Source organism: Pseudopipra pipra, chromosome 15 (genome assembly GCF_036250125.1).
Source record: "Pseudopipra pipra isolate bDixPip1 chromosome 15, bDixPip1.hap1, whole genome shotgun sequence".
Taxonomy (NCBI): Eukaryota; Metazoa; Chordata; class Aves; order Passeriformes; family Pipridae; genus Pseudopipra; species Pseudopipra pipra.
In genome coordinates this window covers 18,423,797-18,447,303 of record NC_087563.1, presented here as the reverse complement: position 1 = coordinate 18,447,303, position 23,507 = coordinate 18,423,797, and the positions used below count along the sequence as shown (strand labels likewise).

Below are 23,507 nucleotides of genomic sequence, written 5' to 3'. Positions count from 1 at the left end.
AAGGGCACCCCAGGTTCTCCAGAAGGGATATGTCAGTCCTCCTTTTGTTGCTAAGAAGTTGTGACTTTTCAAGAGCTGCCTGACAACTTTGTGAATGGTACCATTTTAATTTGCAGGGTATTGTTCAGTTCACTCTTTCACCAAACATCAGAAATCTTGAAAACTTTCTGGGACATACTTTCTTCCATAGTTTTGTGGGAGAGGTGCAAAGGTTTTCATGCTTTCTTTATTGCCTCACTTTCCAGAGATTTTGCTGAAGCTTGTGAAATAATGTGAGTGCTCATCTGGCCTCCTGTGCTAACACCAGCTCACACATTTCCCCTCTCACATCTCAGCACATCTGGGTGTGTAGCTGACATTTTTTTGTGTGGCCAACTTACCTTTGCTATAAATAGATTATAGTTTAATCACTTGTATGTTGCTTATCTTGTTTATCCCAAATGCAGGAGTTCAGGAATTGAGACACCAAGACATGTTTAACTTTCTGCCCTCCCCTGGACAGTTAGAAAAGTGACAAAAATTGGGACTGTGGGAAGGAGCACTTTTCCTAAAAGGAAGAATAAAATAGGTAATGGTCCATTATAATTTTATATAATGAATTTTATATAATGAATAATAATATATCTCTGTGGGTGTGGAAACTTTGAGGGGCATCTACTCAAGGAGGGAGAGGACTTATCCTAGGCTGGATTGCACTGATGTTTTCTCCCTAGAAAACCAAATGGGAAAACTGTGTCTGCCCTGTTGGATACTGCCCACAGTCCATCCCTCAGGAATGGAATGGAAAGAAAGAGGGCAAAGAGGTTCTGGAAGCAGAAACTTCCCAGCAGACTGGCCGATGAGGCAGCAGCAGTTTGTGACTGTACAGCAGCAGAGGGGAATGGTCCTGGCCATTCCTCTTGTGACTCACCTGAATAATTCCTCCAGGCTGCCTCCCACTTATTAGCTTTTGTGGCTTTAAGGACACAGAGGGTTCTTTTTGTCCCCCTTGGTTTCCAGGTGTGACAGGTGCTGAGCTGCTGTTGGGCTGCACTGAACTCTGGCATTTTCCATTCAAACCAGGTTCCTTTGGAGACTCTGGAAAACTGTTACGTGAGTGTAAATGAAAGTAGGATGATGCTGCAGTTCTTTATTGTCTGAGCTATTAACATTCAACACCTGAACCAGTCCCTTTTTAAGTAAGAATGAACAGGAAAGGGTATTGTATGAAAGTCAGACGTTTGAAGAAAAATGCCTGAGTAAATTTGGTGGCACTGTATGACTGAGAAAAATGATAGAGAGTTCGTGATGGAAAAGCCATTGTTCCCCTCTGATAAATTGGCTTTGTCCACGTTAGTTTGGTGTTATAACACATGGAAAATAGATTTTGGATTATTTTTCCCCCCAGAGATAGAAACAGATTTTTCCATATTGAAGATTTTGTTGTATCTTTTATTTGTGCATTCTCTGAGCTCGGAAGCTGAACATGCAATGCAGGGAGCAGGAGGATTGTTTGTGGTGTTAAACCTCTGCTCACAGACACCAAGTGAGTTTCCTCCAGAGTGGGACTGTTTGTCAGTGCTTGTCATGCCTTTGTCTTGCAGCCTGACGCCCTGGCAATGGCTTTCTCTGTGGACTCAGCTTGGTATCGTTGGCAGCGTCTGGGAGCTCCATCCCAGGCTCCATCAGAACCCACCCCACTGCTGCTTCCTGGCAGAGACAGCCCAAAACTCAGCCTGAACAAATGGAGGGTCGTCTTTCCTGGCAGTGGGAGACAGTGGAAAGACTGGAAACAATCTTCTACCTTTTATTCTGGAAATGGGATACAGACCACAAAATACACGTGGTTCACTTTTGTGCCCCAAAATCTTTTTGAACAGTTTCACAGGTAAAAAAATCGTTCAGTGATCCATGAGATTCCAGGAGTCTCTCTGAAACAGTGATATTTGAGAGCAGTGGAGAAGGGCCATGTGTAGTGGCCACAGGACTAACACTTAGGTGGTGATTATTTGTAAGCAAATGTCACTCAGTTCACACTGAAATGGAGGATTAAAGCAAGTAAACACTGGCAGTGTCTGACACTGCTGGGACCAGCTGTCTTGTTTGAATGCTGGAACAGTTTTCTTTGTAAAAATTTCAAGTTTTTATTTAAAAATCCCTCTGGTTTCATAAACTCTTGATTTTTAAGAACACAGAAAAGATTCATTGGATGTGTTGAGAAAATATTGTGGATTTCAGCAGCTCAGTTTTGATATCTTTTTAATGTCATGAAGTGACTCTCTACCAGCCCATAAACAGTATAAATGTATGTGCAGGTGCAGGTCAGCTTTCTGTCCAAGTGCTCATTTCAAATTATGTACCCCCTCAGCAGAATTAATCATGTCAAAAAGATGCCCAGGGAAATATCATTATGATAAAGAGAAATGAAAATTGTATATTTATCTCTAGCCTTGAAATTTTCATTCTGTATATTAGATTTACACATTCATAATTTGACCTTCCACTCGTGGAATCCTTCAAGGATTCCTGACAGGACATTTCATTAATTGGTTTGGGTTTTTAAGGTTTCTTTGGCTTCTGTTTGATTTTGTGCTTATTTTCAAGACTGAGGCAGTGAGGGGTCATTAAAGACCTTGGAGCTCCTGGTAGATAGTGTTTGTAAGATGTGGGGAAATGGAGTTAGCTATAATAGTATGAAAATGTATCTCACAGGCTCCTCTGAAGAAATAATTATCATCTTGGTTAAGCAACTGATTAATCCATTCTGGAGAAAGGAAAAGGAAGGCATAGGAGTGGAATGATTAATGTTCCTTTGACACAAAATGGGTGTTGTTCGTTAAGGAAAAGACACATTCTCATTTCTGACTACTTTTAATTTATTTTCTCCCTTTTCAGGCTGGGCAATCTTTGCTTCTTCTTTCTGGTGGTTCTGAGCTGGTTCCCACGAGTGGAAATCTTCCACAGGGGGGTCACTCTGCTGCCTCTGGTTGTGGTGCTGCTTCCCAGCATGATTAAGGATGCTGTTGAGGACTACAGAAAACACCAGAATGACAAGACAATAAACTCCTGTAAAACCAGGGTATATGACAAGTAAGTAAACGAACCCAGTTATTTTCCCTTGTGTTTGTTGGGGTGGAAACTGTTCATCTGGTTGTGCAGTAATTCCCTCATTGACCCTTTGGAGCACTGTAAAATTGGAAAAGCTCTTAGAAAAGAATTTTTTCTACCTTGAAAATGCCTTACTTATCTCACTGAAATCATCTCAGTATCACTGGAGCTTTGTTCCATGTCCCAGCAGTGTGTGCTGATATACAGGTTTCCATTCCAAGTTTTCAAACCAGCTTGCCAACCCACACAACATCCTCTCCAGGGAGCAGAAGGATCTGGAGGAAAAATGAAACTTATCCAAGTCTGGAAAGGATAACTGGGGCTGTTTAAAAACATGTAAGATGTTTCACACTGAACCTCTTAATAAAGAATTAGTGAGCAGCAACATTCAAGGTGAATCACGATCAGGAACTGAAAAACAATTTCTAGGGCTTCCAGTAAGCAGAGGGATCAATAGAGGCCTGGCTTTGGGATGGTACAACACCTGCAGGGAGCTGTTTGCTCAGCAGTGACTCAGAAGGAAGAAATACTTTCATGTGTGATTGTTATTGCAACATTTCCGTTTCATCAGAGTTTCTTGTCCAAGCACCAACTTGACTTGAGACTGCTCAGCTTATCACTGTATAATGCAGTAGATAAGAGTTTTCATTTAGAAGAAGTTTAAATATTTACGTCTCTTCCTTTTTTCACCTCCCCTTAAGACCAGACTACAGAGAAAAAATGACTGTGCTTTGCATACCTGTCATTAGCTCTCCTGGAAATTATGTATTCATGTGCCAGAGGCATGAGGACCAAAGGGGGAGAAGAAAAGAGAGACTGGAAGGAGTGACTGGGTAAGAGAGGAGGTTTTGGGTCTATCAGAGGAGAAGGGTTGGTCTGAGGGGCAGTGCAGGTACACTGCCCTTCACTTGCCTGTGTCTGTGTGTCATCCCCAAAACTGCCAAATCAGAGGTTTGCTGGGTTTGGGGGGTGGGAGTTGTTGTTCAATAATCCATGTTATGATCCATGTTATGATCATGAAAACAAGGAGTAGATAGAGGAAGTAAAAGAGAAATAGTGTCTGAACTGAACTTGGAGCAATCTCATATTGACATCTGGGACGTGCAGCTCAGCCATCACCTTTGAGCTTCCTGGCAACTCCCAGGGCCATAAAGTGATCCTGGAACTCCTGGAGTGACCTGTGGAAATCCTGGGAGTGTTCTGAGCTCTGTCCCTGCTCTGGGGCGGAGCAGAGGCACCCTGTGAGCAGAGGCAGTGCCAGGGAATGGTCTGAGCCAACAGGAATAACCCAACATTCCAGATGCTCCTGTCCCGGCGAGGCGCAGCCCCAGCAGGCTCTGAGACCTGCAGCTGAGTCAGGCTGAGCCCTGGCCCTGGGGAGCTGGAGGCTGGGGCAGAAGGAGAGGCAGCTCTGGGCTTCGGACACCTCAGCTCTTCCTCCACCACTCGGGAGTTCATCTGGATTATTGAACTCTTCTGACTTGGTTGGTTTTCACTTTGAAGCTACTTTTTGAGAGAAAAACAAGATGTCAAGGAGAATTGTTCCAGGCTGCTTCTCTAGAATGGTGTGGAAGAAACATTTCTTCAAGGAAAGCTGCTGTCGCTGTGGTTCCCCAGACACTGAAATCCAAAACGAGGAGCTGGAGAAGAGAGGAAAAGGAAAGAAAAGAAAGAAGAAAAATGAAAACAAACGAGTGATCGTCTCCAATTTGCCCTTTGGAAGTCAGAAGTGGAAGGAAAATCCAAACAGACACTACGGCTCCAATAAAATCAAGACCACAAAATACACCATCCTGACCTTCCTCCCCAAAAACATCTACGAGCAGTTCCACCGCTTCGCCAACGTCTACTTCGTGTTCATTGCCCTGCTGAACTTTGTGCCAGTGGTGAATGCCTTCCAGCCAGAGGTGTCTCTGATCCCCATCTGTGTCATCATGACCATCACAGCCATCAAAGATGCTTGGGAGGACTTCAGGAGGTACAAGTTAGACAAGGAGATCAATCACATGGGGTGTTACATCTACAGCAGGTGAGCTTTGGGCAGCTTTTGTTACTAAAACCGTGGGGTTTGAGATCTTTTATCAATGGTGAGGCTTTTTGCTGAAAAAAAATAATACATTTCCAGCTGCTGGGAAATCCCAGTGATTAAGGGAAATGGGGAAAATTCAAAGCCACTATTTCCCACCTGGTATTTGATTTTTTTTTTTTAAAGCACTTTTAGACTGGGAAGATCAGTTTGAGTTTCATGATATTGGTGTGGCTGTGGGCCTCTTGGATGTGGAGAGCACTGGAAATAGGGGCTTGAGGAGCTACAAGCAACTGCTTTTCTAAGAAATTTTCAGGAGGGTTTAATTCTCTCTGTGTAAAGGGGCACAGAACAAGATCTGTCATGGGACTTGTTTGCATTCTTAGATGCCAAGAAACCTCTTAAAGTCTTGGCCCTTTGAAACCCATTTAATGTTGTACTCTACTCTGGAGCTTTCAAAATGAAACTGTAAAAATGCAGTCTAGAAACAGGAGATAGTGACATGTGCCTGTGTTTAGTCATCCCTAAATGAATTAACTGCGTGTTAGTCTGTGCTCACTTAAAATGCTTCCTGACTTCTTGCTCTCAGGACTTTCCTAGATTTGAAAATTATGTTTTATTGTATCAAAACTGTTCTCTCAGCAAAGTAGCAAATGCCTTCTCCCTGTTAAAATATCACATCTGGCAGTCAGGAGTGCAAAACTTTCCATCTCTGTGGATGTACCTGTCAGCCCTCCAATTAATCAGCAGTGCTTTACATAATGTGCACTTTCACAGGCAGGATCTTGCAGAACTTTGGCTTTTATCACATGGGGCTGTCATTTCTCTTTGTTTCTCTTGCATGTTTGTCAGGTTTTTATTTTTATATCCTGCTGGTTAAACAGGAAAACAATGGATTTGCTTGTTTAGAGGCTAGACTTATCCCCAAATATAGATAATGATTTGTCAGAAACAAAATTGCACTGCTCTCTTTGCCAACTTGTCCACCAGAGAAGGCACTTGACAAGTTCCTAAATAATGTTCATTTAAGATTCCTCCTCTCCCACAGAGGAGAGTGTCAGTAATTGGAGCTCTTGGGGTAGGGAGGCAAAGCTGCCTCCTCTGCCTGTCTTGGAGACAACAATCTAGTTGGCTGTCTGAATGTTTTCAGTGTTGCATTAGCCCATGAGGCAATGGATTATTTGTTAACACTTGTTAAAACCAGGATGAGGGAAAGGTGTAGCAGTGGGTGCTACTGAGTGAATCCACAGAGGAATCTTAGTTGTTTCCTCTATACAGACAGCAACCATGTTTAATTTAGATCTGAAAGCCTTTTACCATGGGAACATGAGAAGCAGGGAATACAGTAAAACTTGCTCTGTACAAGGGAAAAATGTCCCTCCTGGAATTACACACATGTTCAAACCCAGGTTCAACTCCCAGCCGTGAGTACTTGGTTATGCAGAAACGTGATATGGGCCTGCCTTAAAATTGGGTTTCCCATGCCATAAAAAAGATGTTGATCTACTAATAAATCCTGCCTAGAATCTTGTCTGTCACCCAAGTTTTATGGCCTGAAAAGGTGATGTAAGGGAAAGGAAGATGAGAAGAGTTCAGACTGTAGGATTCATCCTGTCTGAAAAGAACGTGGGTAACTACAGTTGCCATCAGATCAGTCACCACAGCTTATTATATCATGAATAATTTTAATCAGGCTTCTCCAGTGCTTTGGGAAGCTGATATTTCTTGTTCTTCTTGCTGGCTGCAAAGTCATGGAAGAGCGTGATGTCTTCTACTTTTCTTCCTTCTGAATCATCTGCTGGAGGTGATTTTTTTAACACAGGTGAGAGTCTTTTTGGGACCCTGCACATTTTGTTAATCTTGTGGCAGCAAAAAGTTTTTCTTAATAGAGCAACTGATCTTTCATCCTAAGATGAGGGATTACTTAGATTTTAAGGGGTAGTCTTGGAGGGCATATGGGCTTTATTTCAGATTTCAATAACAAGAACTCTGGCTCCTGCTCCAAAGGAAATACAAAGACAGACCAACATTTCCCAAATGCTGACTGTTCTCCAAAACTTTCTTGAAGACAAAAGGAAATGCAGTAACTTGTCTTCTTTTAACACAGAGCAAGGGAAATTGAAATTAAATAGGCTGGCCTGTAAACATCCTTCTTCCAATTTTGTTTTCCCAGAGATCAGCTGGAATGGGAAACCCAGGCTGCTGATCTAATGAAAGAAAAGACTCTTCCAGTAGTGTGTTTAATGCCTGTTAATTGTCTCCTGTTTTCTCAATTAAACATTCCTTAAAGTATTTTGGGGAGATGCAATAACTTAGATCTAATGTTTCGTTTTGGAGATTGTAATTTCAGAACCAAAGCTTTTGGAATCATCCCAACTGTAGACAAACTTGTGCTGTCAGAACAAATCACAGAGCACCAAAAGAAGAGGACAAAAAACTGAATTGCAGATGGTACAGACCTATGTTTAAATGCCTCATTTTTCCTGGTGTTCTTTAAAATATAATTTGTTTGCTTTTAAATTTTGCAAGCAAGGGGGGGCTGCAATTACTACAAAATGTGATTGTCAAAGCATTTCCTGTGATACTATGCTTTATTATCCCTCTTTCATTGCATTTAAATTTCTTAAGTCACCTGATTTCATACAACCCTAATTAGATATTCTCCATCCATACCAGTTAATTATAATCTTCAAGTATGTGTGATTTCTATCAAGTTCATTCTGCTGCACCCAGACACCTTTCAGTCAAGACCTGCACAGAGATTGTTCCTTTCATCTTTCCTGTCAGTCAGTCCCCCCAGCCCTGCTGTGGTTCCTTCTCTCTGAACTCTCTCCAGTTGTCACTCACTTACTAACAGGGGCTGCCAGTGAATGGGAGGCACAGCCCTGAGAGGGAATGGCAGGGAATAACAGTTGCTAAAAGCTGTTATTTAATTTTCTTGAAGTTCCATAATGTTCAAATACATAGCTTGGATGTGATACACCCCTCAGATTCTATAGAGGTCTGCAAATACTCCATAGCATCCAGACAGGTTTTTACATCAAAATTCACATTTCTTGAAGAATTAACCTCATTTTTTCTCAGTGTTTCAATAGACACTAAGATACCAATGCAAGGATCGCACAGTTCTGATGGCACAGCAGCAGCCACAAAAACATTCCCTTCATTTAAGCTGTTCACATTGCTTAATTTGAAGCACCTAAACTCAGATATCTGAGTCAGTGACTTAGGGAAGCCTAGTTAGTTTATATGCTTTGAATCACCCTGTGGAGCTGCTGGATAAGCAGATAAGTCAACAGGCATCCTAAATGAGATAACCTGATTACTTTTTCAATAGAAAGTTCCTCTGTGATGCTTCCAGGGCCTGTGGTTTTCAAGTAGTTCTTGCAAGGATCAATCTCCTCTTCCTCTGTAGGTCCATTGATGTCTGTGATACAAAAAATTCAGGCTGCCCTTCACTGGAACTCTTTGTCTGCTTAGTGTGAGGTTTTAGAACATTTAAAGATTTTTGCATCAGCACTAACTCTGGGTTAGTCCTACAGAGTGATGTGGAAAGAAGATAAAAACAAAGAACTCATTACTGTGTTGCACAAAACCAGAACTGCCAACAGCTGAAAAGCTGCAAGTGGCTTAAGCTGAACTCCCTGTTTTGAAAGAGAGTTAAAATATTTCAGTCAATTGGAGTATTGTAATTCTGTATTGTAATTTTCTCCATGACTGCAATGGAGCTCTGCCTTCCTACAGGCTTCTGGACATATCCTATACTTTATGTTTCCTTAGGGAAGCTGGGCAGCAAAGGCAAAGGTTCTGTTTGAACCTCCCTCAGAGCTCTGGTCAGCTGGGCTTTGGGAAGGGAGGAGAGACTGAACCTCCCCCGGGATGCTCCCCATGGAGCTGGGAGAGTGACTGGGGCTGGCCAGGGATGCAGGGACCAACAGAGGCTTCTGGAAGACAGCAGAGAAGGGCAAGGAACAGGCCTGAAAACAGGAATTAACCTACTGTCAAATCTCAGAAGAAAGAAGGAAAGAAGCAAAGAAAGAAAGAAAAAAAAAAAAAAAAAAGAAAAGAAAATTTATTTCTCTCTGGACCCTGGAAACATATGCAGCTCACTCTGCCCAGGGTGAACCTGAGGGTTTGTAAAGTAGAAAGCAGGAGGAGAGGAAAATACCATCCTGCCAAGGGCACAGTGAGCAAAAAGATTTCTTGCCAAAACTTTAAATTAAAGTCTTGTTCAGCAGCTCTGAGTTTGCACTTGTTAAAGAGCCTTTTCTTTTAGCTTTATCATTTTTGTTTTCTAGCAAAGCATAACTTTAAAGACTAGGAGCCTGCTGGAGGCTGTAGTGTGTTCATTTTATACACCAAGAAACCTAAAGCCTCTGTCCCACTTGAAATCTCACCACGTTCCCTGGGGCAAAATTGCAATGAATTTTCTTGGGCACAGATACAGAAATATCAAGGCTGCACCTCAGTGGTGCCTCCTCTGAACAGTGCAGGGATCTCAGTCTCTGGGGGCTGAAGGACTCCTCAGTAGGTGCATTCCCAGGACAGCCCCAGAGCCACTGTCCCCCTGCCCAGTGTCACCATGACTGGGCTGTTCCCCACGAGGGCCTGGCACTGCACTGGGCATCCTCTGCTCTGTCATCCCTGGGATTTTTGTGTGTACTTCAGCTACTGTGGAAATTCTGCACTTAGTTTAGCTCTGGATACATGAATTAAGAGTGGCTTTTAGTGAAGGCCCAAACACTCTGTGCAAGCTGAGGGGATTCTTCAAACTCCCACTGAGCTGAGAAAGTGTCCTTAGCCAAGAGCACACCCAAGGGTGTTGTGTCCCCAGGACACTGCTGGAAACCAGTGCTACCAAAATTGTGAAGGAATTAAAACCTGGATTCATCTTATGAGGAGGGTGCTGATTTTTTGGTGAAGGAATATGGGACATCCTGGGCTGACTAAATGCAAAATGAAAATGCCAACACTCAGCTGGTCCGGGCAGCAGCACCTGGAAGCCAAAGAGCAGCGAGGCAGGAGGAGGTGAGTGTGTGATTGCTGCAGTGAGGATCCTGCTCTCTGGGGGGAAAATCCATAAATCCATTACTAATGCTGCCACTGGTTTGTGTATTGCTTTATCAGAGCTTTCTCCAAGATTTATTACCTGCCAAGACATTAAAGCTGCTTCCCAGAAAAGGTGCAGTGGTTTAGCAGTGGCAGCAGGAGTTAATGACTAAACATTAGGGGAAATAAATGAAAACCTGTGGGTTTGACTCAGACCTGCAGAATCGTGGCCTCGTGGCATTAAGATCCATCCTACTGTCTGGATTTTTAAAATACCTTTAAAACCTGGAGAGAAGCAGGTTTCTACCTTATTACCTCATGAGCTACATGGTCATGTAAGGATATGACCACCAAAAAATTTGATATAGACTGTGGGTCCTAGAAACTTCATAAGTTAATGAGAATCTTTAGAAACTAATGCTAATGATTAATGCATGCTAAGGACACTGAGTGAGCTTGGAGTTACCTGTTAGTTCCTGCTGGTGCCAGGAAGAATTGTAACAATAGCATTTTGTTCAAGGCAGTATTAAAAACAAAATAGATTTTCTTAAGTACAATGATCTATAACTTACAAAATGAACCCAGTAAGTCTAAGCAAATGTGCTCTCAGCATGCTTTTTACTCCTATTTTATTTTATTTCTTCAAAGGCAAGTTAAAAGAGATCCAAACCCTTGTATATGAACACACAGCACGTTTATAGAGCTCTGGCACTTACTTAAAGTTCTCATAAACTTGAATTGATTATTGAAGTTGAACATAGGCTTCTTTTATCATGGAGAGAATAACTTCCTTGGTACAATACTATAGCAGCTTTAGCACATAAAAGATAGGATCTGTTACTAACATTAAGGAATTTGGAATGCCAAAACCATGGCAGTGTTTGTATTTTATTAGAATTTAGAAAAATTTCACTCCCATTACCTTTCAGAGGTGCTATTGCTGTCTCAACACAGTGTCCAAATCATAGAATGGTGAGGGTTGGGAGGGATCACCTGGTCCCAGCCCCCTTGCCATGGGCAAGGACACCTCCCACCCGAGGTGGGGAACCTGGGAGAGTTGGGGATGTGGGAAAGGCTGGGGCTGGTTCCAGCACTGGCTGCTGCCAAAGACATCCTTGATGCTGCTGGGCTGATGTCCAGGTCACAAACCACCTTCCCAGCCCTGCAGTGGCTCCGTGGCAGAAGCCAGGGATGAGCCAACACCGAGGTTCCTCCTCGTGCTCCAGCAGTGTCTCCAGCCAGGAGCCACCAGCCAGGTTGTGCTGCACCCTGACCTGGGACAGCTCTCACAGTCAGCTCCTGGATGGGCCAGTGCCTTCCTCGAGCCCTAAACCTGCTCCTTTGGTGTCAGTTTTGTGAAGTTCTGTGGCAGTAGCTCCAAACTGTGAGGTCCTGGACAGACAGTGGTCTTTGAAAACATTCTGTGAGGTTTTTACATATAAAAGCTGGAATCATCTTCGATGGCATAAAACTGTGTGAGATTTCTTCTTGCAGAAATAGACTGTGAAGGGTAAGAACCTGTGTGATTCACCCTGCTGTATGTGTAGAACTGAGATCTCAGAATATGTGCATTTTTTATAAAGCAGGTGATGCTTGAGGAGGCCATTTTCAAATACAACAGTTTAGCAAATTTATATACAATGAAATACGAACATTGGAGTTTCTCTGTTGATGACACTGATATATTTTTCCAGGTGTGGCAATTTAGGGAGTGAAAGGGAGAGAAAACAAGCTTTACTTTGAGCTGAGATGGAGCTTGCAGTAATTCAAGGGAATAAGACTCATTGAACTCTAATTGGCTGATATAATGCTTTTAGGTGATAAAGATTTGGAAGATCTTTCTCTAAGACAACCTAGGACATGTAGATATGTTGTGGAGTGCATGTGAAAAATTACTTTTACTTAATTTCCTCTGGGGAGCAGAACAGTAATTTTTATTTGCTCCCATTCACCATCCATTTTGACCCAGTTTTTGTTTGAGATTTATCTTTATTGAATCCAAGAATGAGAAATCAAATTGTTGACACAAAGTCAATAATTTATTCAAGTTTCCCCATGATCTCCAGTGGCAGCAGGGTGTTTTTATGATCCTTTTTCCCAGAAATGACTTCATAAAGTCTATTTAGTTTGGGTCTTCTGGTCAGATTTGATGGGTCCAATAGCAGTTCTGGCACTTTGGCTGTTCAGGGGAAGCTCTTTTCATTGGCACTGTCCTCTGCTGGGCATCATCCTGCTCCCCATTATCCCAGGACAGCAGGGGAACACTTGTGAGTGTGCAGTTGATAAATTGCTGCTAAAGGAGAGAAGGAACTGAGGAATTCTCTCTACCTCATGTCTCTGATGTGCCACAGCCCTGATGCCACGTGCTGCAAGAATCAGATTTCCAGATTCCCATCTACTGAAAATCATCACATCTCATTTATTTTACTGGTTAAATGCATTTGCCCTTTTTCTATGTTTCTCATCAGACCATCTTGGATTTATGAAGCTCCTCTGTTTGTTCAGCAACCAGAGCTTGTGCTGTGAACTTTAATCAGTGAGCAGAAAATGGGCAGCATTCCCAGTTCCAGGGATTGCTGGAAGGAATCTGCTTCATCTAAAAACATTGTCAGGCAAGTGGGCCAGTGCTGCCATGGGGGCACCAGGCTCAGCAGGAAGTGTTTTTCTCCCTTTCATCCACTGGTTATTCTCTATAAAGTTGTAGAAAACCTTTGTACTGCAGGAAACTGTTAATCTTCCAGCTCCAACTGAAGGGTCCTGTCAGGAGCAGAAAATGTGTTTCTCTGCCAAACTGAATGTTCTTTGGGAGAGAGGGACAGGCAGTTCACCTGAGAGCAGGTCTGGGATTCTGGCAGTTCCTGAGCTCCAGTCCCTGTGCTGAGTTCTGCTTTTCCTCTGATCTGAAAGAGATCATTTGGCTTTTCTGACTCACCCTCTCCTCTGTAATTAGTGAATGGGCAGGACCCTGAAGTTTTATGTGTAATGCGTGTTTCGTAGGGAATTATTGAGAAGATATTCCAAATCTGGGATTTCTGTGCATTATTCCAGCCACAGTGGTTTCTTTGAGCTGGTGTGGAACAGAGCCAGCTGGGCAAGGCCCTTCTGTGGCATTTTGTGAGCAGGGAAATCAGCAGTGTGTCCTGTAAACCTCCCACCTGCGCAGGAGTGACGTGCAGGGAGGGGGATTGTCCTGCAGGAGCCACAGCAAACATTGTGTGCAAACTGCACACGGCTTCCAAATGTCCAGCGTGGCAGGACAAGCCAGCTGCTGTCTCTGAACTGATTTTATACTCTCTCTTTTATGCTTTAAACAAACAAACTTAGAAGTCCTACACAGAGGGTGTTTGACATGGGAAGGATTCATATTTATTTAGTTGACTTGCTATATTAACTTAGTATCTATTTTGCAGAGCATTAAATACACAGCATACACCTGCTTGAATACTTTTTAAATAGAAATTGATCTAGATTTTTTTTGAATGTGTAGCAACATCAAATTAACTTACAACAACTCTTCAATGTGGTCTTTTATGTCTGTTGTTGAGCAAAAGAGAAAGGATGTGCAGGTAAGTAGAGTCAGACAAAATAAGAAAGAAGAATGAAAAATTCAGGAAAGAAGAATTAATGTAAGAAGGAAAAAAATAATGCTGCAACACCATAATTTAGTAAACACCTCCCAGCATTAAAGGGATTTAAGAAGTTAGGTTGAGGGGTTCTTTTTTTGAATAAAAAGTGGATACCACTGGGAAATACAGAGGATTTAATTGCTTGCACAACCTTTGCAGGTGGCTGTGTTTGATGTTGTTCTGAAGGACAGCAGCCAAGTGTGAGGGTTTGCCTGGCAGCACAGGCTGGCTCTGCTCTGCAGAAGGCAGAAAGTAGGTTAGCAGGAAGCAGCCCTTGGCCTGGCTCTGAAGCAGAGCTTGGAAATGTGCTTTGAACTGGAGCAAACCCTTTATCTGCTCTATCACTGCTCCCTTCTCTGGGTACAAACACTGAAATGAACGACAGGGTTCTTCAGGCAATAGATGGGGATGATGAAAAACTTAGAAAATAAGACTCTCATTACAAGAGGCCTTTTAGTGTCTGTCTGCTAAAGTATCATGAGCATTTTCCCTCTTACTGAGCAAGGCATAAGATGATTTAATTATTCATTTTGAAAAAATAATTTCCTCTCAAAGAGTTAGAGGAACCAAGCCATTGTTGCCAGAGCAGTTTTCCCATTAACTAATTTTAAAACTCATTGTGCGGTTTTTGGTTGGCTTAGATGGTTAAGAGCAGTTGAAGGATTAATTATTGAAAATGTAATGCCAAAAAAAAGTCTGCTATTTGCTGAACCTCTGAGCACTGTTCTGTTGATGAAATAGTAATCTCATTTCCTTGAACCCCATAGGCTCTTTTTCTTCTTTTTTTTTTTTTAATCATTTAGAAGCTCTTTGTTTCTTACTTTAACTTTTCCATTAAACTTGGGCTCTGGTTGCATTTTTTTTTTTGCTCAATACTAAGGGTCATTTGTCAGGTCTTCTACCTTTTGAAGCTGTTCCTGTGCACTAAACTCAAGCTTTGTAGCTCCCTCTTGAGAATTACAAACTGTAAAGACCTGAAATAAGTGTAGCTGAGGTATCACTTTGCTTCTTTCAGGATCTGTGTGCTGATGTTGGAAAGTATCTGAGACGTAGTCACACAGTCAAAAAAATTAATAAGTTTTGGTGAAGTGTCTGAATTTCTTTAATAACATACTTTAAAATACTTCCATTAGTTTAAACTACATTCTAACTTTTGCTGTGGAGATTGTAAGGGCTAATGCTAGAATGAGAGAGAACTTCAGTTGTAGTTGGATGTTTTTCAGTTCCATTATTTAATTCCCAGATTTGGTTTGAATGTGACATGTGGTGAAGTGACACTATGGAAGTGTCTGACTCATTAATTTCTTGCTGTTGTTCTGTGTCCTTTAAAAAAAAAAAGAGTTAATGTGCCCCCAAGCCCTGTTTTCTCTTCCTGAAGCCCCCAACCCTCGGGTCCTGCCCCCCTGTGTCCCCCTTCCCCTGACGGGTTTTTGTGCCCCAGGGAGGAACGTGCTTACGTGGAGAGGTGCTGGAAGGACGTGAGAGTGGGGGACTTTGTGCAGCTGCAGTGCAACGAGACCATCCCAGCTGACATCCTGCTGCTCCACTCCTCCGACCAGAGCGGGATCTGCCACCTGGAAACCGCCAACCTGGACGGGGAGACCAACCTGAAGCAGCGGCGGGTGGTGAGGGGCCTGCCCGGGCAGGTGAGAGCTGGGAACGGGCAGGGCTGGGACACAGCTCTGCCAGCACACTGCACAGCCTCTGCTGCTGAGGGGTTAGCTCTGCACCCACTGCTCCCGAGGGCATTGGTTCTGCAGGGGTGGAGGAAGGCTCGTGGTCCCTCTGCCCAAGGGGCCGTGGCTTCCCCAGCGCTGGTGAGGCCACCCCTGGAGTGCTGTGTCCATTCTGGGCCCTCAGCTCAGGAAGGACATGGAGGGGCTGGAGCAGGTCCAGAGGAGAGCAACGAGGCTGGGGAAGGGACTGGAGCACAAGTGCTGTGAGGAGAGGCTGAGGGAGCTGGGGCTGTTCAGCCTGGAGAGGAGGAGGCTCAGGGGAGACCTCCTCACTCTCTGCAACTCCCTGACAGGAGGGGGGAGCCGGGGCGGGGTTGGTCTCTTTTCCCACAGCGTTTTCTTCATTTAATTTAACCAGTTGTTAGTTCAAGAGAGGAAAATCTTGGGTCTTTCCTCAGCCCCTCTGAAGCTTTACTTCAGGCTGAATGAGCTACACTGACTCTGTCTGTCCCAGGGAAGTGCTCCAGCATTGAGGGTCTAAATTAGGCTTCTCTTGGTCTCTGACTTTTCAAGTATTCATTGTATTTGACACTAACTATCAGTGCATTTTCTCTTGCAGAATGCTTTGTTTGAACCCGAATTTTTCCAAAGCACCATCACCTGTGAGATGCCAAACAATAACCTCAATAAGTTCCAAGGTTACATGTAAGTGCTTGTCATCAGTAAATGCATTTTGTATCTGAACTTCAGTATTTCTCTTGGAGGAACTGGATGGAAGGAAGTATTTTGGGGATATTGATGGTTGCCACTATTACCCATTCCTGGATTAAGAAGTCAATATAAAACATGGACTGGACTCCTTTTCTGAGGGGAGGCAGAACCAAGGCTTGGCACTGAGTTTGTGGTTGTTCCATACAAGCTGTTCTCACAAGGCTTCAACTCTCTTCAAAAGTTAGACATAAGCTCATTTAAATTTCACCTAGTGGTTAGACTAGGCTAGATTTTAGATATAAATCCTTCCTAATGTTTAAAGGTACCCAGCTTCATGGCTATAGTTTCTTCATCTTTACAGCCCCAGGGACAAGGTGTCCAAGAACTAACAAGCAATCTGGATTTTCTTCTTATTAGAAAGTTAGAAAAAGCAAACAAGCAAATTCCTATTGAACCAATGTATTAGATTGGTGCGAAAATGTGCTTTTTTTTAGTGTTTCTTCATTGAATAATTCTGGCACAGGCATAACAAGGAAATCTATACCAGCAAATTCAGCAGACTAAAGCCCTTCTGTGGACTGTAGGGACGTGGCTCATGTCCTAAAACTCTCTCACCCTCCAACACAGGGCAGCTGTTTCCCAAGGTGCTCTTCAGAGGTCTCAGTCCCTGCTGATTCCCACACCAATGTCCTACTGTCCCAGACCAAATCCCTGCCCTGTGTTATGCAAACCATTTAACTGCCTGACTGTGCCACATCCCACCCACAGCCTGGGTTTAAGTGTTCCTGTGGCTGAACTGGAGTTCCTGTCCCTGCAGGGCAGCAGGAGAGCTGCAGCTGGAGGAGCTGCAAAGGGCCAGATCAGCCCCGGTGACCCCGAGGGGTGTCCCCCATCAGCACTGACCCTCTTTGCTCTGGGCTGGGGTCCCTGCCCTGTGAGGGTGGTGCCTCCCCCAGCAGTGCCATTTCTCCTCTCCTGCAATATCTCCTCAGGCACAGAGAGGTCAGGTTTCTATTGATTGCTGGCTCTGCTTGCTGGCTTTGGGACTGCTGGGTTTAATCTAAATTGAAGCAATCCTTCCAATTAGCCTGAGTAATACAGCCCAGGAGCACTGAGATTATAGAAATGTGGGGGATGTGTCACAGGAAAACACACACAAATACACACCCTTAGGGCACAGGACTGGCTTCAAAATCTTCAACTCTACTGAAAGTCTGTAACAGAAATCTCTTTGGTAAATGCCTATTATCTCACCTGCTTGCTGGAATGTGGAATTAGCTGCCTTTCTCTCCCTGCTTCAGGGGCAGATGAAAGAAGTTACCAGGGAAAATTACTTGCTAAGAGTTAGTGGAGTTTCCATCTTTGGTCTGCTGAGATTTGAGCTATTTTGTAAACACAAATTACTTGGAACAGGTTACCTTTTTCTCCAAGAACCCTTAATAAATTATTGAGGCTCTATTGCCTTGCTATAAAATAGCAGCAGTACTGCCTTTGCTAAAATGATACTAAAGAACTCAGTGCCATCCACCTGACACACCTGACCACAGCACATTCTGTTCAGGGAGGTGCAAGAAGCCTTCTATTAAATGAGTTCACCAAGGCTGAATGTAGATTCCAAGAAAAACAGATTTCTGGCATAAATTTTTACAATTCTAGCTGGTGTAGGCTGTTGGCAGCTACACCTTTTCCCTTGTCTGGTGTAAGTAATGTAACCCTGTGCAGCTGCACTTGGACATGGGGCTGGACTGAGCCTGAGATGGCACCCAACTGTGCCCCCATCTGAGGGACACTGCTGTTTGCAGACATCAAACACAAAGTAGAGAAAGATGCATATTCTTGGAAAAAAATAATCTTTTCTGACCCTGATGTTTACATAACAAGATGGAGTGTCTGCAGTAAAAATCTCAGCCTTGGTAAAGAACTCAGGAGGAAGCTACCAGAGTGTCCAATAAAAGCTGGCCAGAGGTTCATTTTCAGAGGCACATCACACACTGCCTCCCTGCTGGAGCACTGACCTGGTGCTTTCATCAGTTGGTGCTGTGGGCAGAAGGATCTGGGGTGTGAGGGAACACCTTTAGCCAGATGACAAGTCTTGCATCCAGGGTGGACTGAGGGAGAGATCTCAGCCTGGAGGCTGCTCAGGTGACCTGAGGGTCACAGCCATGGGAAGCCCTTTGGTGGCTGACACAGAGACAGAGGCTCTTGCAAGGTGTGGGTGTATTTGTCTGAGCCACGACCTGCAGGCAGACCCTGCTCAGCTTTCCAGAAGAACTGTGTCTGTGAGAAGTCACATAATGTGTCTGGGTTTCATTCATGAGATACTGAATCTGCCTGATGAGGCACCAGGGGAAAGCCAAACTTGCTCTGTGTTGACCTCATCACACACACACCCCATGCAAGTGGTCTTTAAAGACAGATTTGTTCTTCCCTTGACTTCTTGCTGGAGTCTTCACTGAAGTTGAGTGAAATAAAAGTAAAATGGGGCCTTCAAATTTACTTGATTTCAGCTTACAATAGACAAGCACACAAAAATTTTGTTTAACCCTTTATTAGAAGAGAAAAAGGAATTGCTTCATTTGATATTCTTTCTTCTAGGGAGCAGCCAAATGATGAACGGGTTGGTTTTAACATTGAAAGCCTCTTGCTCCGTGGATGTACAATCAGAAATACTGAGGTTGCAGTGGGAATTGTTATATATGCAGGTAAGATATACTTTCTATTCAGGTAAACTGAGAATTTCGCTGTAAATATCCCTAAAGAAATAAGTGTAATCTAATATTGCACCATAACTCAACATTTTGTTTTAAAAACTGGGAGTGCAGAAGAAAATTACATAACTTTTTTTTTAGGGTATTACTCATCCATCTCCAAAGCCAGCAAGTCTTGCACTGGGTCTCTGGCAAGTGCCAGTATCCTTGTGCATGTCAAATATCTTACAAAAATATCCAGACAAGTAAAGAATTGCTGAGGTGAGTTTAACCCTCAGCTCTGCAGCTCTGGCTGTAACACTAATTCCATCTGTCATAAAACCTACCCAGCTACCCTGAGGGAGGTCTCACTGGCTCCTCAGGGTGGAAACTGGTGCAGCTGAAGATCTACCCAGAAAAAACAAAAAGGGATTTTCATCTGTGAGTGTCATCCATCCATTTGATCTGTGGCAGTGCCAGCTCACAGGAGGCAGCAGCTGGAGGTGACAGGGAGGCAGCAGCAGCACAGGTTTGTGCTGACACAGACACAGGGTGTCCATGCAACCATGAATTCCTGCAGCACAGACCTGGACCAAGGCAATGCCAGTGCCCAGATCAAGGGCAGCAGTGCCAGGGTCAGCAGGGGGTCATTTCATCTGTTCCTCAGCATCTTTTACCTCTGGAGTGTCACCACTGCTGGGACTCAGGGAGCATGATTTCTCATTGGCTTTGCCAGCTGTGCCCTCTTCTGCTCCAGACAAGGGGTATCAGCCACCCTCTTCTTTGTAGGTTAAGTAGAGGTCACTTCAAACACAGCAATTAATCCCATGGGCTAATTTGATCTTTCCAGTAGAGTTATATCACTTGTTTCATGTCTAATCAGCAGCGAGGGTTTCAAGGCTGAGCCACCTGAGAGAAAATAGAAGTCACCAACTTTGCAGAAGTCATTTAGGTTGGATTAATCTCCAATCCACAGAACAATTTACCTGACAACTGTTTATTTCAGTACTGCAGAACTGGGATCTAAATGTCTGTAGCTCCCCTATGTTTCCAAGGTAGCTGTGTCTTTGTGGGCCTTTCATTGTTCTCTGAACAGCACATGTGAGGGTGGTGCCTGCCAGGGAGAGGAGGAAAGCCAGAGCCGAGCTCAGCCCTCATTTTTGTGGATGTAACCACTACATAACAACCTCAGTAGGGATCATTCCCTATAGAATTGGAGTAACTTGTCACCCCTTCTCCTGTTGCAATTCCTATTTTTCTTCTGTTTGGTTAAGATCTCCCATTATGTTCCTTTGACCACCAACACAGATCCTCATGTGGATCTCTGTTTATGCTGCTTAAGCTGCTGGTAGCAAAGGCTGGAGTTCTAAAGGTGTTCCCACGACATGGTGGGTTTGGTCTGAGTGAGTGTTCAATTCAATTCCCAACTGACATCTCATTGTTCATGTCAGCAGAAAAGTTTATTCTTTTTTTCCTAAAATTAGACTGGCTTGAGTCAGTACCAGCTTCATTTCCAGGGTTCTTTGACATTGATTATACTCTGGCTTTTAATCATGGTCTGTGACCTTTTCTGAACAGTCAAGATCAGTCACATTATAAGAGGGCACATTTTCCATTTTTATAACTCTATTACTCCTCAAACTTTCTGATGGAAGCCTTTGTGAAGAGCACAGCCATCACTTGGTGCAATTGCTTGGCCTGTGCACTTCTCATCTGACCCCAGGAGGGTTACACTTCTCATCTGACCCCAGGAGGGTTACACTTCTCATCTGACCCCAGGAGGGTTACACTTCTCATCTGACCCCAGGAGGGTTACACTTCTCATCTGACCCCAGGAGGGTTACACTTCTCATCTGACCCCAGGAGGGTTACACTTCTCATCTGACCCCAGGAGGGTTACACTTCTCATCTGACCCCAGGAGGGTTACACTCCTCGTGGCCACCCAAATGGTTCTACACAAAGCAGCAGCACTAAAGCACAAAAACCTCATCACAGAGTGACAGCCAATGTGGTTTTCTCATTGTGATGGGGACAGCAGCAAGAATTACAGGCTTTTCACATAATAAAGTACCAGAAAGAAGTTTTAGATGAGCCCATCAGCATCTAGAAACAGAGAGACAAGGTTTTAGGAGGGTGGTGGGTGAGGGGCTGTGCTGCACAGCAAAGGAAACTGTGAGGGTTAGAGGAGAACAAAGTAATTTATTCCTCATATTTCTGATTCTCTATCCCTTGCAAGGTGATATCTGTGCTCCAGAAGTGTCCTTCTCCTGATGGTCAGCTGAGGTGCAAAGGAATGGTAGCACTGATATTTGGAAAGAAAGCCCTTCACATTTTCTTCATGAAATAAATCCATCAACATTTCCTTAAGTATTTTCTGGGAGGGATTTGAGGGTTTTGGCTTGTTTTGTTTTCAGCACAAAACATTCCATTAAGCCTGACATGACAGAGAAGTGAGGCACGAGGTTCACACAGCTCTGGAGGAACAGGAGCGCAAGGGCAGCGCCCTCCTCTTCTGTGCAGCTCAGTGCTTGGAGCATTTGCTCACAGAAGGGCAGACCTGGGCTTTGGTCTCAGTTCTGCCTGTCTGGGAGTGAACACTCCCCTCCTGCTGCCCCAGGAACACTGGGAACAGTGACCTGGGAACACTGGGAACTGTGTCCACACGAGCTGCACAGGAAGGAGCAGGGGCAGCAAGGACTGGGCCCACCAACAGGCTCCAGGCTGTGTAAATAATTACAGACTCACTGGAACAGCAGGGCAGGAGCCCCAGCTCTTGGGTGAATGTCCTGAACATAAGGCTGGAGACTCATTTTCTCTCCTGCTCTCTGCCTTAATTAATAACCATTGATGTAAAGCTGGACTGAATCCAGCAGGTGTGATGGAATTGCACCTGACCCCCAGCTTTGGGTTTAAATCGCTTCCCCAGAGAAAGCTGAAAGGCAGCTTGGAAAACAGCCCCTCACACACACCATGCACATACACATGACAACTAAATACAGGTCTGAGGGGTCTGTATTTTCAGGGAAAAAGACTGTAGAAATAAACATAAAAGATACCATTTAATATAGCAACAGATGGTGTCCAGACATCCCAATTGTGGAGCCACAGTTTAGATAATATTAATGGAATTGAAAAAAGCAATTTCGACTTCTTTACTTCTTACAGCACTCCTCTTTTTCCATTACAAATAAACCAGCTCAATTCTAATTCACTAAGTTTAAGGGATGGGGGTTTTTTAATTTCTCATCCTACTGTTTTGTTAGCACTTTACAACCACATAGTGAAAAGCTAAATAACATTAGTGTCTTTCACTGCTTGTTGAATTTTATTTAAGTTAATATGTGAAATGTGTCTAGTGGCTTTTAAATAGCTGCTGCAAAATTCTCAAATGTAGGTTTCAGGAATCTGTATAACACCTAAGCAATTTGTTTGTAAAATACAAAAACATATTATTTTTCATTTTCCTTTTATTCTTACGGAGATTTGGCTTTTGAATTGTGATCCTAATAAATCTGCTCTCATTGGGAGAGCAAAATGTACATGACAGCTGAAATCTGCAGTGTAATGGAGGCCCTTTGTCTCTGATATACTCTCTGGATTTAGTCTCTGATACACTCAGGCAAATGGGAAGAGGGGCAATAAAAGTTCTGAGTGAAACGGAGTCGGATTAACATTAGTCATCCTGTTCTCATTCTGGGAGAGAAATACTTTAAGAAAAGCAAACCAAACTCCAGAATGTTCCCCAAACCTGCTGACCCTGCTCTGTGTTTTGAAGGGCACGAGACCAAGGCCATGTTGAACAACAACGGCCCCCGGTACAAGCGCAGCCGCATCGAGCGCAGGATGAACGTGGACATTTTCCTGTGTGTGGGACTCCTCTTTGTGATGTGCCTCATTGGAGCTGTAGGTAGGAAGCACTGACAAAAATCCTCTTCTGTTTCATTGCTTTTTTCTAAGTGGTGTTAAAATTGCTCTTACAGACATGAGTGGGATCTAGAGCTGAACGCTCCTGAGGGCTTTGGGTGTCTTGGTCTGTCCAACAGATGAGTTAAAATGACAAATTTGAGCAGGCTGTGAGATGGAATCATTGTTTAGGTAGGAATAGCCTGTACTTTTCTGGGGTCCTTGCAGGTGAGCACATGTGAACACACTAACCAGGGTTAGCTGACTGGAGTTTGCTGGATTGCTAATCTCAAAAACATCTTCCTCACCTGCTTCCTTCCAGCTCTGGTTGCAACCTGTCTCAGGCAGGCCAGAATTAATAGGATCTCATCATTCTGAGGGAAGGACCAGATTTTAAATCCACTGTCTTTTGAATGGGTCACTGCTTTAAGGAGATAACAGGGGCTCCCATGAGCCCCTTTTCTTTTTAATGGATTTTGTCTCGGTGACAACTCGCTTAGTGCTGCTGCTCTGATTTAGTGACAAAGTCAAATCATGTGGTTCTGCCAAGTTTTCCTGCACCTGCCCTGGAGGTATGTGTTGGGACACACAGCCAGTGCTCAGTGTAATACCACGGAAAGTAGGAGCCATCCAAAGCAGATGAACAATTGAATTGACTTAATCGCTTCTTTAATTTTACTGCTTCATGTCGCAGTGGGCTTTTTTGGCACTGAAGTGGGATTTCAGCTTGACAACTGAGCT

General features: G+C 43.7%; 1 protein-coding gene across 4 annotated transcripts in view; it reads left to right on the top strand.

Moving 5' to 3' along the window:
• Positions 1-494: 494 nt before the first annotated feature.
• The window catches only part of ATP10B (ATPase phospholipid transporting 10B (putative)), a 48,797-nt gene continuing 25,784 nt past the window's right edge, over positions 495-23,507 (top strand). The window contains exons 1-7 of one of the 4 annotated variants that reach the window (XM_064672294.1): positions 495-568; positions 1,584-1,867; positions 2,875-3,069; positions 15,230-15,434; positions 16,084-16,169; positions 18,771-18,877; positions 22,639-22,770. In XM_064672294.1, coding sequence (XP_064528364.1) covers positions 1,599-1,867; positions 2,875-3,069; positions 15,230-15,434; positions 16,084-16,169; positions 18,771-18,877; positions 22,639-22,770 — 994 coding nt within the window. In that variant the 5' untranslated portion in view covers positions 495-568; positions 1,584-1,598. Of the gene's footprint in view, positions 569-1,481; positions 1,868-2,874; positions 3,070-3,357; positions 5,117-15,229; positions 15,435-16,083; positions 16,170-18,770; positions 18,878-22,638; positions 22,771-23,507 lie in introns of those variants that run through there. The other 3 variants (XM_064672296.1, XM_064672293.1, XR_010434592.1) reach the window with 3 other exon arrangements.